This window comes from Rhinoderma darwinii, chromosome 9 (assembly GCF_050947455.1).
Source record: "Rhinoderma darwinii isolate aRhiDar2 chromosome 9, aRhiDar2.hap1, whole genome shotgun sequence".
Taxonomy (NCBI): Eukaryota; Metazoa; Chordata; class Amphibia; order Anura; family Rhinodermatidae; genus Rhinoderma; species Rhinoderma darwinii.
Window position 1 is genome coordinate 94,373,168 of NC_134695.1, and position 14,523 is coordinate 94,387,690.

The window sequence follows — 14,523 nt, forward strand, 5'->3', positions numbered from 1 at the left end:
AAAGTAGAGAAATATTGTGCTGCACCGAGGAACACAGAAACCTACAGGGTCCTTGCACATGGCATTGCTGTGTGCATGCCCAAAATTTTGGACAAAGTTGGCGTGAACGGCTTCATGCACCCTCCGACTCCATAGGGATTATACTCTGGCTGTGGAGAAATGCAGCATCCAAGGTGCTTTCTCTTCAGTTTCACATCAAGGAGGAAATAAATCCTAAGTTTTAATAGATAAAAGTTTTGTATATCAGACAACATCTGTAGCACCGCAGCTGCTGCAGAACTACAAGTGCAATAACTTATGTGAACATGCCGGGATACAATGAGTTTCCTTTGGGTCCCTAAAAACATTGGTAGGGTAACTAGTTTGGAATCGGACGTGGCATGTTATATGTCCCTGATGTCGGTGCATTCTCTGTCTGGCGGTACAAGTGGGCACCACACTAGCTAGAAGTGGCCGCATCGATAAAGCTGGCATAAAGGGATGGAAACTGGTGTAGTTATGATACTGACCTAGAAGGATGGATTGTAGGCCATCTGGACCAGTTCAGCTTTTCTACTCATGACCTCAATCTTCTCCACATTTCAGGGCTGCACCATCTCCTCCTGCACGGAGATCGTAACCCCTTCATCTTTGGTCCTCCGCCAGCATCCAGTGTCATACATATCAGAACCTCTTGCGCTGTGGATTAATAACTTCAGGTGTTTACATACACAAAATGCAAAAATTTGATTTCTTAAAGTTTTATTTAATTCACATGGAACAGTCCAACTGAGATTGGATTGGTGAGGAAAGAAGAGGAGGGGGATGAAGCGTGTAGGACCCATCAGAGATTACAACAGATGGTCAGGGGATGAATTTTCTGAAATCATCTCTTCATTATTAAACTCCCAGGGAAAATGGAATATAGAACGATCACGTGTTAAAAACACAGGCTGCAAATCTGAACGGGGGGTTGTAGAGTGCATTGTCCTAAACTGGAGGGGGCAAAAGAGAGGGACAACCCTGAGGTCCATTGTAGATCAGATCAGTATTGTGATCTTTAACGGAGTTGGAATTTGGTCCTCAGATCTTAGTAGGTTCTTTGACAACCACGGAGAGAACTGGCGGAAACGTTGGTGCCCTTAAAGGATGATCAATATGAAGACCTTAAAGAACTACGATCTGTAAATGGAGATTCATCATTGATGGTCTTGATGTTCCCAAGGAGGTTGCTTTACCCGAGGTTACTGGGCAGGGATGGCACTGTAGACATGGTCGTGGTGGAAGGGTTTCTTAAAGCACACAAAAGGGATATGAGCCAGGGTACATACGCCGGGATTCGTCCCAGAGCTCACAGCTTCCCTTCTAAGATAAGTGTCTTGAGGTCAGTGGTGGAATTGGCACACAACACGGTGTGGGACACTCTCCGTTTTTCCACCAATGATGCAACTGCTTCTCCTACCTCCAAATGACTCACATACCCGGGTCCGAGACGCTCTGGAGGAGCGACTCCCATGTTGATTTTTACCTAATAATGGCAAAAACAGTAAGGAGATGGATGTAAGACTTTTGATGAAGGACTCCATGAGCATGGCTGAGATCCACCAAGAAGATTTTTAACCCTATGATCAAAGAACTTAGAGCACTTCTGCTCATTGTAATTATGCTAAGATCCCAAATAATGCGAGACCCCCAAAAATCAATGCCCCCTTATTCTTTTATATCTTAGGCATTTCATTACAAGCTTTTTGCCACAAACCTCATTTAGTTTACACGGGACATCAGGATACTCCTCACGAACCACTTGAGAAAATGCCAGTGCTCCTGCTGCACCCAAGGTTAGGAATCCAGTGCCAGGCATAAGCAAACGTTCACCAGCGCCCCCTATGGTAATATGAAAAACTGCATAAGATTCATAAAAATACAATGGACATTACAGAAACACATTAGTGCAATACTAGGCTATGAAGGTAACAACTTGAATTGGGATCATTGAAGGGGTTGTCTGGCTTAAAAAATCCATTGTCAAATACCCTATTATAGAACTTGGAGCTGATAGCAAAGAGTCTTTCATTTGGGACTTCCGCCAATTAGCCAAAGTAGAGAACAGCTACAAAGAGCGTCTCGCTCTGGAGGACAAAACGTGTCCATGAATTACACAGACGGCTCATTGATTTCAATAAGAATTCTGTAATGCTTCACTTCACCCGTGGTGGCGCTGCAGGAGAATTGAACACTTCCTGCAATGTTACCCTACAGATTACAGCTGATCGCTGAGGGTCCCATCTGCGGGATAAAGTTATCAGATTATTTTTTTAACAAACCCTTTCAACAAAAAGGAATTGTCCATAGCGGGCAGCCCCTTTAACCCCTTAATGACCGCCGATAAGCCTTTTCACGGCGCTGCATCAGAATAAATAAACAGAGCAGGAAGCCGTTAAATCTCCCTGCTCTCAGCTACCAGAGGGCTGGGGGCATCCCTGCTCGAACAGGTGAGATCGATATTAGTATCGATCTCACCTGTTTAACCCCTCAGATGCGGCACTCAATAGCGAGCGCCGCATCGGAGTGGTTTTGCTTGGTCATTAGGGCCCAGAATGCAAGCAGGGGGAAGGGGTTAATGTCAAACAAAAAGAAAAAATACAAAACATTGGCATAGCTGAATATGCATATTTTTATTTATCATCTTGTTACTAAACAGATCAATGAATCCACTTACCAGTAATAAAGGTGTATGTTCCATTTGGATTATCTCTTATCAAGGGAAAGAAGGCCTTCCAGGATGTAAATGTGCTGAGCAGGAGAGTATCCAGAACCTACAGAGAGGATGGGTCCATCATTTGCTATGCAATTATCTGGATTTACTCCTGACCGTTTCTTGCCTTGTGTAGTATAGAGGAATCTTGTGTTAATAGTATCTGTAATTATGGAAACTACCAATGACTTTAGCACCGTGGGCACATTACGCGGGCAGAGCGATGATATTCACATCACGTTTGTGCTGTCGGCCGAGCGTATACGTTTTTGTTTTGTTTTTACAAACGTGGGCCATTGAAAACGTATACCATTTTCTGTTTTTTTTTACTGTATGTAAACAGATACAAACATATAGTATGACATTTGCATACGACGTCCATTGAGATCAATGCTAAAAAAAACGTTACGTCGCATAGACCTTTTCTTTTTGAAGTACAGAATAGCGTAGCAGACTCCGCTTTTCAGTACTTTCAAATAAACAGTATCCCAACGCAACCATGACAATCAGACCAACCGATGCTATTTTGCTCTACGTTTGACCCATTATAGTCTATGTATACGCCGAGCTATAGGTTTCAATTCTTTTTTAGAGTTTAAAAATGTATACGCCCGGCGGATAGCACAAACGCGATGTGAATGGGGCCTAACGGTTGCTGTGCTGTATCAAGTGTGTTTCTGAGGTTTTAACAGGTGATATCAGGACTTCTATAGTATGGCTACATAATGATCTAAATAGGCACGTTTTTTTGATGGGTATTCTATTATCAAACTTCCAGGCTGTGAAAATATCTCACCCCCCCCCCCCTCCTTCCTTTCTATCCAACCTTATTCGGCATGAAGAATGATTTATTTTAGAATAGTGTATTTATTCTATGGACTGTAGACGCCAAGGGCAGCCGAAGTCAGGCAAGTACCTTACCAAAACAGATGGTATATATGACCGTCATTGTTCCCATCCATTGAGCAAGAAGACCCTTCTCTTTTCTATGAGAAAATTTAAGGATTATCTTTATAACATGGACATTCTCCAATATAATGGAAAATTGTGGGAAGTGCCGATTATCTCCCCCAACATAATCCAAATGTTAGCCTGATCCTTCATGGTCCATGCAGTCAAGCTAGTTGTAAATGGGAAGGGATAAGGATAGATAGATAGATAGATAGATAGATAGATAGATAGATAGATAGATAGATAGATAGATAGATAGATAGATAGATAGATAGATAGATAGATAGATAGATAGATAGATAGATAGATATGAGGATAGATAGATAGATAGATAGATAGATAGATAGATAGATAGATAGATAGATAGATAGATAGATAGATAGATAGATAGATAGATAGATAGATAGATAGATATGAGGATAGATAGATAGATAGATAGATAGATAGATAGATAGATAGATAGATAGATAGATAGATAGATAGATAGATAGGAGATAACCATGCTGCTTAATTTCAGGCAACATCTGGAACAGTCTATCGAGCGTGGTGACTACAGATTTAGCAGTGCCGAGTTTGTTAGATGAAGTAGAGATGAATTTGTCATATATAGAACAGGTGCGTTTGCTCACATATAGTAGAGCCAAGTCTGTCACATGCAGCAGAGCCGATAATGTCATTTGTCATTTTATATAGGACATACAGCTATCAAATTCAGCTTCTACATCAGCATCTAAACTCCCTTTAGTTATTGAAAACAGAACATTTGTTTATTAATTACATAATACGTGAATAATGTCCTTCAATAGTCCTTCCTCATTTAGACTGTAAGCTCTTCTGGCAAACACCATGAGCATGGACAGATGTACTGACTGTATCCATGTGAGTTTATGGTAAAAGCCTATACGATATAATCATTGCCATCGTACCCTCTGCAGCTCTTGTAGTGACTGTGTGTGGGGCGGACCACCTTGCCACCAGCTGAACCCCAGCGAAGACACCACATCGGTCACCTTTCCCAATCTGCTGACCAGAGCAGCTGCCGCCTCCTTTGCCCCCTGCTCCGAGCCTGCACAAAACCCAAATATAAAGGGTCAACAAGCCAGACAATGCCGCAGGCACTCCCTACATATACCCCCCCCCCCCCCGCCCCGAATATCAAAGAGTGGGAAAGCAATATCAGACACTCTGCACGGAGAACAGATGTCTGCGAAATCTGAAATAATGGACATTAATGGAGCTGGGGATTATAGGAACGGGGATTCCACATGCTGTGCAGAGCTGTAATCCCTATATTCTTCATAGTTCACATCCCATAAGGTGACAGGCAGGTAAAGGTGATATGATACCTCCCTTCTTCTTCTCGACATGTCTTACCCACATCTCCGAGCATGGTGTGAAGGTTCTCGCTGTACTGTGCCGGCACAAAACTCATCAGCTTCTCCAAGCGGGAATTATCCCTAGAAACGACAGCCACCTGGAAGCCTGCACCAAGAAAGAGGACAATGCTTAGATGAACCCCATCAAGGTGCTCCGAAGATGTCCACCTCCACCTGCGATATGCAAGGTCCCAGTATCAATACCACAAGTTCGTTCCTACCTTTTTCCAAAAGACCTTTTACAATTCCTGACCCAACAGTACCTGCTCCCCCAAGAACTAGAACCAGCCGTTGTGACGTGGACATAGTGACCAGTTCAACAGCAGAACTCCCAGACCACGAAGAGAAGAACGACAAATCCACAGATCAGCTATAGAGACTCAATATTAATAGTCAGCCCTTCATGGCACCTCCCAAAGACTACCCACCCCAACAAAACCAACCCCCACCTTCCTGTACATCCTCCTCCTGACTGCTTTCTGCCAGTGTGCCCTATAGACCAGGAATCAGGGGAGGCACTAAAGGATAGATCAAGACTGATTGCAAGCTCTTTGGGCGAGTGTTTAGATAATCCTAATAAAAAACAAGGGCTATTGACTGACATACATAATGATGGTTAAGAAATTATTTATAGGAAAAGGAAGGGTTAATAAATCAGGGTACATGAAAGGAAAGTTTATAAAAAGTCATTGTGAGCCTTATTGTACAGATGATCGTCTCCTGGGACCAGGGCTGTAGATATACGGGGGCTCAGGCTTTCGTGGTCAGTGAGCGCCCCCTGGAGGTAGTCCTTGACCTACAAAGACAAAAAAAAACAAAAAGATCTACAATTACAATATGGGATAAAAAGGTGCTAGTGGGAGAACTCCAGAAAACATCATTAAAAGAAGGGAAGGTAAGACAAAGTTTGGATGAAAAGTGGCGTAACGCAAGTTAGAAAACTGGCACGTATGACGTGTAATATTTAGGAGATCTGCGCCGCTTATCATATTGTTGCGCAACATAATGCGTCAAGAAGCGTCATATTAGTTATAGCCAATTTTTTGGGGGAAAGTAAGAGAAGTTTGTTTAGTATGTTAAGTGTTGCACCAAAAGTGTTATGCAGCACGACTTATTCGAAAATGAACTTATAACATAGCGTGTGCTGTATGTAAATTACTGTCCAAGAGTCATCTGGGCGGAGCCATTATCCTTAAAGAGTCCGGCAGTCCGGTTCCTAAACACGCCGTTCCTGGCTGGATTGGCGTCCCCCAGGAGCTGGCGTGTAATGACATTTCACAGGCTTGGGCATCTTTATAATACTATTACCGGCCAGTATAACGGCATGGTGCCGGTTTAGGAGACTATAAACTTGTGACAGGTTCCCTTTAAGGGTAGTTAAAATAGTGGGTGTAGAGCGCCCCCTGTCTAGCATCTCAAACCACAGTTTGGGGGTGCTGTAAACCACTGGCTCAGTCCTCTAAAAAGGACAAGGAGAGGAAATCCTGTAAGGTCACATTCAGATGTAACAGAACCAGCACCACAAATACCCGGCAATGTACAGGACAATACATGTGAATGGCTTGTTTTAAGACCCCAATCAACGCATAGCGGAAAAATTTTGCATGGAAATAGAAGCATGCTGCATATTTTTTATGCGGATTTCACCTTATTGACGTGTAGGGTAAAATGCATAGTGAATCCACAGCACAATCCATGGTGGAAAAAAGACTGCCAGGTCTGGAGTGCCATATAGGTTGTCCTAGCTTACCAGATCTTTAGTCATCTAATGTTTCTGGTGATTTGCATTCTGGGAAATATTAGCTAAGGGATGCGTCTGTCAGCACGCTTGCTGACTGTTTCCAATAACAAATCAGCAGAATTGCGAATGCAGCTCTGGAGTAAAATACAGGCTGTAACTCAGGATCAGTGCCCAACTTTCTATAGGGATTATATCTAGATATATGCAGTAAAATGCGGCTCATATACAAAAGGTGGACAGTCACATTATCAGTTATCATTACACGAATTTGGCAACGCATGTTAAACGGAGGTGAATGTGAACAACAGAACCGCACATAGCTCCCCAATATGTAGGGACTGACCCTGTTGGGCTGCTGTGGGACTACAAGTCCCAGTGCAGAAAAGCACCGTCTCCTACACAGACATGTAACGTACAGCTTCCTCTTTTCGCTCAGTCACTCAGTTCGATGACCCACAGCCCAGACATGGAACAGAAATAACCATCACCAATCAGTGCAGAGCTCCAAAATAAAACACCAATCATCTTAGAGATCATCCCGTCAGTCACCCGGAAAGAGCCTATCAGTGGCGTGGGCGGGGCGCCACCAGGAAGTCAGTAGAGGTTGGCACGAGTAGCAGGTAAGAGGACTTGGGGGGACGCTGACCGTTGCGGGGTTCACAACCAATAGGGGGCGCGCTTATAGGCGATGTCCTAGTCTAAGGGTAGGAGCAGCAGAGACGTTCAATTCATATAAAGTTAGTGGAGTGACAGGAAATCGGTAGATGATGGGGGTCTATGGGCTGGTGACAGGACTTGGGGAACACCTAGTGGTGATAGGCCAGGATGACATGCTTCTGGAACTCAAGAGGGGTTTCCCTTAGTAATAATTCAGGGGGCTCAGTGTAGGGTGGTCACAGTCAGCAGAGGGCTCAGTGTAGGGTGGTCACAGTCAGCAGAGGGCTCAGTGTAAGGTGGTCACAGTCAGCACGGGGCTCAGTGTAGGGTGGTCACAGTCAGCAGAGGGCTCAGTGTAAGGTGGTCACAGTCAGCAGAGGGCTCAGTGTAGGGTGGTCACAGTCAGCAGAGGGCTCAGTGTAGGGTGGTCACAGTCAGCAGAGGGCTCAGTGTAGGGTGGTCACAGTCAGCAGAGGGCTCAGTGTAAGGTGGTCACAGTCAGCAGAGGGCTCAGTGTAGGGTGGTCACAGTCAGCAGAGGGCTCAGTGTAAGGTGGTCACAGTCAGCAGAGGGCTCAGTGTAAGGCGGTCACAGTCAGCAGGGGGCTCAGTGTAGGGCGGTCACAGTCAGCACGGGGCTCAGTGTAGGGTGGTCACAGTCAGCAGAGGGCTCAGTGTAGGGTGGTCACAGTCAGCAGAGGGCTCAGTGTAAGGTGGTCACAGTCAGCACGGGGCTCAGTGTAGGGTGGTCACAGTCAGCAGGGGGCTCCGTGTAGGGCGGTCACAGTCAGCAGAGGGCTCAGTGTAGGGTGGTCACAGTCAGCAGAGGGCTCAGTGTAGGGTGGTCACAGTCAGCAGAGGGCTCAGTGTAGGGTGGTCACAGTCAGCAGAGGGCTCAGTGTAAGGTGGTCACAGTCAGCAGGGGGCTCCGTGTAGGGCGGTCACAGTCAGCAGAAGGCTCAGTGTAGGGCGGTCACAGTCAGCAGAGGGCTCAGTGTAGGGTGGTCACAGTCAGCAGAGGGCTCAGTGTAGGGTGGTCACAATCAGCAGAGGGCTCAGTGTAGGGCGGTCACAATCAGCAGAGGGCTCAGTGTAGGGCGGTCACAATCAGCAGAGGGCTCAGTGTAGGGCGGTCACAGTCAGCAGAGGGCTCAGTGTAGGGCGGTCACAGTCAGCAGAGGGCTCAGTGTAAGGTGGTCACAGTCAGCAGAGGGCTCAGTGTAAGGTGGTCACAGTCAGCAGGGGGCTCAGTGTAGGGCGGTCACAGTCAGCACGGGGCTCAGTGTAGGGTGGTCACAGTCAGCAGAGGGCTCAGTGTAGGGCGGTCAGTCAGCAGAGGGCTCAGTGTAGGGTGGTCACAGTCAGCAGAGGGCTCAGTGTAAGGTGGTCACAGTCAGCACGGGGCTCAGTGTAGGGTGGTCACAGTCAGCAGGGGGCTCCGTGTAGGGCGGTCACAGTCAGCAGAGGGCTCAGTGTAGGGTGGTCACAGTCAGCAGAGGGCTCAGTGTAGGGTGGTCACAGTCAGCAGAGGGCTCAGTGTAGGGTGGTCACAGTCAGCAGAGGGCTCAGTGTAAGGTGGTCACAGTCAGCAGGGGGCTCCGTGTAGGGCGGTCACAGTCAGCAGAGGGCTCAGTGTAGGGCGGTCACAGTCAGCAGAGGGCTCAGTGTAGGGTGGTCACAGTCAGCAGAGGGCTCAGTGTAGGGTGGTCACAGTCAGCAGAGGGCTCAGTGTAGGGCGGTCACAATCAGCAGAGGGCTCAGTGTAGGGCGGTCACAGTCAGCAGAGGGCTCAGTGTAGGGTGGTCACAGTCAGCAGAGGGCTCAGTGTAAGGTGGTCACAGTCAGCAGAGGGCTCAGTGTAGGGTGGTCACAGTCAGCAGAGGGCTCAGTGTAGGGTGGTCACAGTCAGCAGAGGGCTCAGTGTAGGGCGGTCACTGTCAGCAGAGGGCTCAGTGTAGGGCGGTCACAGTCAGCAGAGGGCTCAGTGTAGGGCGGTCACAGTCAGCAGAGGGCTCAGTGTAGGGCGGTCACAGTCAGCAGAGGGCTCAGTGTAAGGTGGTCACAGTCAGCAGAGGGCTCAGTGTAGGGTGGTCACAGTCAGCAGAGGGCTCAGTGTAGGGCGGTCACAGTCAGCAGAGGGCTCAGTGTAGGGCGGTCACAGTCAGCAGAGGGCTCAGTGTAGGGTGGTCACAGTCAGCAGAGGGCTCAGTGTAGGGTGGTCACAGTCAGCACGGGGCTCAGTGTAGGGTGGTCACAGTCAGCAGAGGGGTCAGGTGTAGGGTGGTCACAGTCAGCAGAGGGCTCAGTGTAGGGTGGTCACAGTCAGCAGAGGGCTCAGTGTAGGGCGGTCGCAGTCAGCAGTGGGGTCAGGGTAGGGGGGCACAGGTAGAGTGTATAGGTTAGTTTGGACACATTCAGGGTAGGACTCATTAGATCCTCCACTAAGGGGAATGTAACGTATATGAAAGTTATGATCACATTGGAGGACTAAGTATAGGAAGTTTAGAACTATAGAACTCCATGTGGGGTGTTCCTAGTAAGACAAGTTCTCAGAGCCAGGAGATCGTACGCTGCAGAGCAGGGAGATCGTACGCTGCAGAGCAGGCAAGCTGTAGGGAGTTTACATGATAATCCTGAACACACCTGTTCCGGACCCATATTATATATCTTATAAGTGTGGTGCCTCTGAATTCAATGCTTCTACTGGGACAATCTGCGTAATATGCTATGCGAAGAAACACGGCACAATTTTCTTCCCTCAAACATTCTTACAGAATCCTCTCAGTCCAGAGTTCTATAGATTCTGTATTTAGGATTCACGGAGCACAAATCCTAAATACGAGCATGTGCACGGGGCCTATGGTCGCACTCGTAATAATTCAGCATTAGGTCGGTCACTTTCAGACAGCATTCAGTCACACTCCGGAGCAGTCACAGTGATGGGGACACTATATAGAAGTCACACTGGAGTTATACGGACACTTATATGGTTGCACAGCATTACTAGCCGCACGTCTTACCTTTATCTCCCATGTATGTCCTAGAATGAGTGCAGAATCCCTTGTTGCTCAGTACAACAGCTGGCTGCTCAATGTCGCTGCAGTTACTCCATGTACAGATAACAAGATCGTCGACGTGGTGAGACAGAGGATTCTGGAAGAGCCAGACGTGCACAGCTTTCTCCACAATGATGCCTTCCCCTTGATCAGCTCCGGACTCCAGGATAAAGCAGACCTGCACCGAACGTTACAACATCTGGCCTGTGCCTTTCAGACCCTTGAGCAGGCAGCACTCCATCTTTATTTTACTCCATGGCGGAAAGAATTTCATACTATAAAGGTGAGTAACAGCTATATTATGTTATCTATAATAAAATGGCATCCCCCAGGCTCCATTTGTGGGGGAAAAAACGGTAAGAACGGTGTATGCCCAGGAAGTTTTTCTTCTGGGAAGCCTTTATATTATAGAGTAGGTGCTTCTCCTCAAAGCAAAACACTTCCTGATCATCATGTTTATGACGTGTTCTCATAGCACATGATCTGTGCACTTTAATGATCGCGCCTTAACTTGCATGGGCGCCATGTAAGACCACATTTCTTTTGCAGTGGTCCTTGCACTTTCACCAGGAAATAACAACTGATCGTGGGGGTTTTAATCTGCTTGACCTGCGGCGATCGACTGATCGCCGGCAGGTCTTCATTAAGTGTGAAGATACACGTAGCGAAAAAACCATGCATCAATAAGGTTTATGGCCAACCCTTGGCTGCTAGGTGTGTGGCCTCATGTGCCATCTGGACAACCCTTGCTCTAAAAATGTTGACAAATGAAAAGCAGGAAAACTGTGTGTGTTAGAAGGTAGCACCCCTTCCCCATTAGAGGCATCTTTTATTTACCCCCTTTAAGATGCTTGGGAGGCATCAAGACCTCCAGCCCCTCCAATATGGTGAGCGTAGATGCCCTAGGCTGGGATTTTATTGGTTTGACCAGCAATCCTGTTACGAACTAGCAGACAAGTTGCACAAGTTACGTCAGGTAACCTTTCTATGCCTGCTCAAAGGTCATGTGATCTATTTGTCCATGAATATTCTCTTACATTTCTCATTATTGCACTTCTACTCTCCCACTAGACATACTCTGGATATTATGTGCACATTCTGGAGGCAGCTCTACCTCAGGAAGCAATTTTCCAAGCCCTCGAAAAGTTAAATTACAAACCAGAAGAAGATGAGGCTTCCCTGAAGATCTGGGACCTACCTGCACCTCCGACTCTTGCTAAAGCTGCACTTGGCTTCCTGGCTGCTCGTGTGGAGTGCAACATCTTAGCCGACCTTGTGTCTTGCTCAGGAGCTACTCTGGTCAATGGGACGGATCTCATCCAAGAAAGAAGGAGCTGGCGAGGTGAAGATGCCTGCATGGAAAGACTCCAAAAACTGGTATTAGGACCAAAAGCAGTCCCCGTTACCAAGTCCTCCACTGCTGTGGATAGCGTCAATGGAGCCTCCAATGGAGAAGAAGTCTTCTACCAACCGCAGTTTTGTGACCATTGCCATGAACCCTGGCATATGCACGTAAACGGATGCCGTAGAATGGTTATTGACCACCATGCCCATATCGATCCCGATAAGCCTGGGGATGACCGATGCCACACCCAAGCAGCGCACGTGAAATTTGCCATGCATGACTGTGTCTTTGTCGAAAAATCTTTAGAGCAGTGCTGTACACAGTGTCATATGTTCCACAGCTCATTCTGCTCCACTGTCAAAGGTTGCAGAGAGAAAGGGCATAGGGTAACCCAAATGACATCATCCGAGAAGATACAAGCAGCGATGGAGGAGCAAGCAAGGAAACACCAGCTCCATTGCTGTTTGCAGCCGGGACATATGCCCCATTATCGCTGCAGTCACTGCAGGACGCTTCATTACATAAACTGCCAGGAGCTATTACAGTGCCGATACAAAGGCCACAACGCCAGCATGATTATGCTGGAGAGAGATCAGCAGCTCTGGCTTCAGCGCAGTTTGACGGACTTGACGCTGCTTTGTAGGAACGTACCAGCTCAAAGTCACAGTGGATTTGAGTGATGTTCTGGACACAAAAACCATGATCACGTCCTGGTTTACTCGTATGACAGGTACACTATAGAAACAAAGAGGAAGTGGCAGATATGCGATCCTGGTGTCATCCGGTATGGGGGCACATAGTTCCTGAAACTCTCTACTATGGAGCCATAGGGTATGTGATTCCATAGGGTGCTTTATTACAACGCTATTCTCCCCAGAAGCAGCATTGCTTCTGCAGTAGAGTAACTCAGTCCAATGGAACATGACTGGGTTTATTTTTCTGGTCGGCTTCATAAGGCATGGCACAGAAAAAGTCTCTCGGGCATACAGAGGCGGCGTGTTAAAGCTCTGTACAGCTCATCAGTTGTATAAGACCATAATACAGCCATGTTGTAGCCATAATTCCTAATGTATGGTAGTTTATCACCCGACGTCATTCTAGTGACCTCATCAAACCCAACAAATGACACTTCAGTTTCTACTGATAATACAGTTTTATTTTCATGTGACCTATTTCTAAGGCCCCATACACATGGATGTGTTTTTGCGGCCTCAATTCACCCGCAAATCTGCGGGCGAATTGCGGTCCCATTCATTTCTCTGGGCCCATGCACACGACAGTGGTTTCCATGGTCCATGCATTGCCCAGGCTCATAGAAATGAACGCACGCGGCCATGTGCACGGCCTGAGATTTGCGGGTGACACTCCGTCGTGTGCATGAGGCCTAAAACTATTATTTAGATTTGACAAAATTTGTCTTGTGAATTTGTTTTCACCGAATAGTTAGACATTTCTTAACATTTATTAAAATCTTACACCTAAAGAATTTTTAAACTATTCATGGTACCCTCAGCATTTTGTAAGATGGCGCCACATTTGGAAACGGAATACAGATATGTATTTCCACCTCTCATTGTCTTATATGCAGCAAACATGACTCCTTAATAGAAAATTTGACATGGGGAATTTTTAGCGATTCATTCATCTCTAATCACTACATAAAGAATTATATGTTCTTGTGGCATCTAAAATGAAACAGGAAACTCATAACAAACTTTGACCATATTAACCTGCTACAATGTAATAATCGGTTGCTGTGGATTACTAAGAAAAACATAAAAACAGAATAATACTTGCCTCATTTATCAATTTATCTAACAGTGAAACTGGTCTTATTGCTTATCGTGACCAATCACAGCGCAGCTTTTATTTTTCTAGAGCAGATTAATAAGTGGAAGCTGAGCTCTGATTGGTTGCTATAAGAAGCAAGGCCAGTTTTTCTGACGTACAGTTCTGATAAATGAGGCCCAATGGGGCAGATTTTTTAACTCTATGCTAAATTTAAACAGGTAAAAACTGCACCAAATCTATCATAATGGCGCCTCGCTGTATGATAAATTTGGCACATCTTGCTAGACATGTTGGATAATTTTGCTTATGCCATCTCTACTCTACATCAATACTTTGTGTTAAAAAAAAATGGCTCACGACGTTAATAAACTTGGCACATTTTACGACTCTCCTTAGCCACGCTCCTTTTTTTTTCTAGACACTTTTCAAAACTCTGTAGGCCACTTTCTTGGTGCAAAAACTGTTCAGGGTATATGTCTGAGGATGCGTAATAAAACCACTTGTGATAAAGGGGTGGTCCAGGATTAGAAAGACATGGCTGCTGTCCATAGGTTGTGCCTGGTGTTGCAGCTCAGCTCCAGTGAAGTGAATGGGGTTTATCTGCAATACCATCCGCAACCTGTGGGCAGTATCTAGAGAAAAACCGCCATGTTTTTCTAATCCTGTACAACCTTTAAGTTTCTTTTGGTCCATCTTTAAGTAGACGAAAAAAAATTCCAACAGCCCAATAGAGTTTTTTTTGTTTTGTTTCTGCTGTGTTGAGCCGTTATTCAGAATGTGGGGCATCTGTACCTTTTACATGCATCTAACCAAAAATAAAAGCTCTTCTGGAGAAGATTCCACTTTTATTTAATAAAATAAGGCATGACTATA

At 46.1% G+C, this 14,523-nt stretch overlaps 2 protein-coding genes across 6 annotated transcripts; one reads left to right on the top strand and one right to left on the bottom strand.

Annotated features, from left to right (window-relative positions):
• Positions 1 to 742: 742 nt before the first annotated feature.
• Positions 743 to 7,420, bottom strand: LOC142661236 (uncharacterized). Of its 5 annotated transcripts, none has more exons than XM_075838597.1 (8): positions 7,291 to 7,420; positions 5,769 to 5,857; positions 5,283 to 5,634; positions 5,060 to 5,167; positions 4,612 to 4,751; positions 2,699 to 2,795; positions 1,739 to 1,863; positions 743 to 1,507 (listed from the first exon to the last, which is right to left on the bottom strand). In XM_075838597.1, the coding sequence occupies exons 3-8, from the start codon at positions 5,365 to 5,367 to the stop codon at positions 1,331 to 1,333; spliced, it is 732 nt and encodes a 243-aa protein (XP_075694712.1). In that variant the 5' UTR covers positions 5,368 to 5,634; positions 5,769 to 5,857; positions 7,291 to 7,420; the 3' UTR covers positions 743 to 1,330. The 5 variants fall into 5 exon arrangements, with proteins under 5 accessions (XP_075694712.1, XP_075694710.1, XP_075694709.1 ...); XM_075838595.1 differs by lacking the exon at positions 7,291 to 7,420 and adding an exon at positions 7,219 to 7,284; XM_075838594.1 differs by lacking the exon at positions 7,291 to 7,420 and adding an exon at positions 7,146 to 7,274.
• SPATA2L (spermatogenesis associated 2 like) lies at positions 7,380 to 14,485 on the top strand. The gene is made up of 3 exons (XM_075838590.1): positions 7,380 to 7,422; positions 10,503 to 10,797; positions 11,586 to 14,485. The coding sequence occupies exons 2-3, from the start codon at positions 10,504 to 10,506 to the stop codon at positions 12,537 to 12,539; spliced, it is 1,248 nt and encodes a 415-aa protein (XP_075694705.1). The 5' UTR covers positions 7,380 to 7,422; position 10,503; the 3' UTR covers positions 12,540 to 14,485.
• Positions 14,486 to 14,523: the final 38 nt, after the last annotated feature.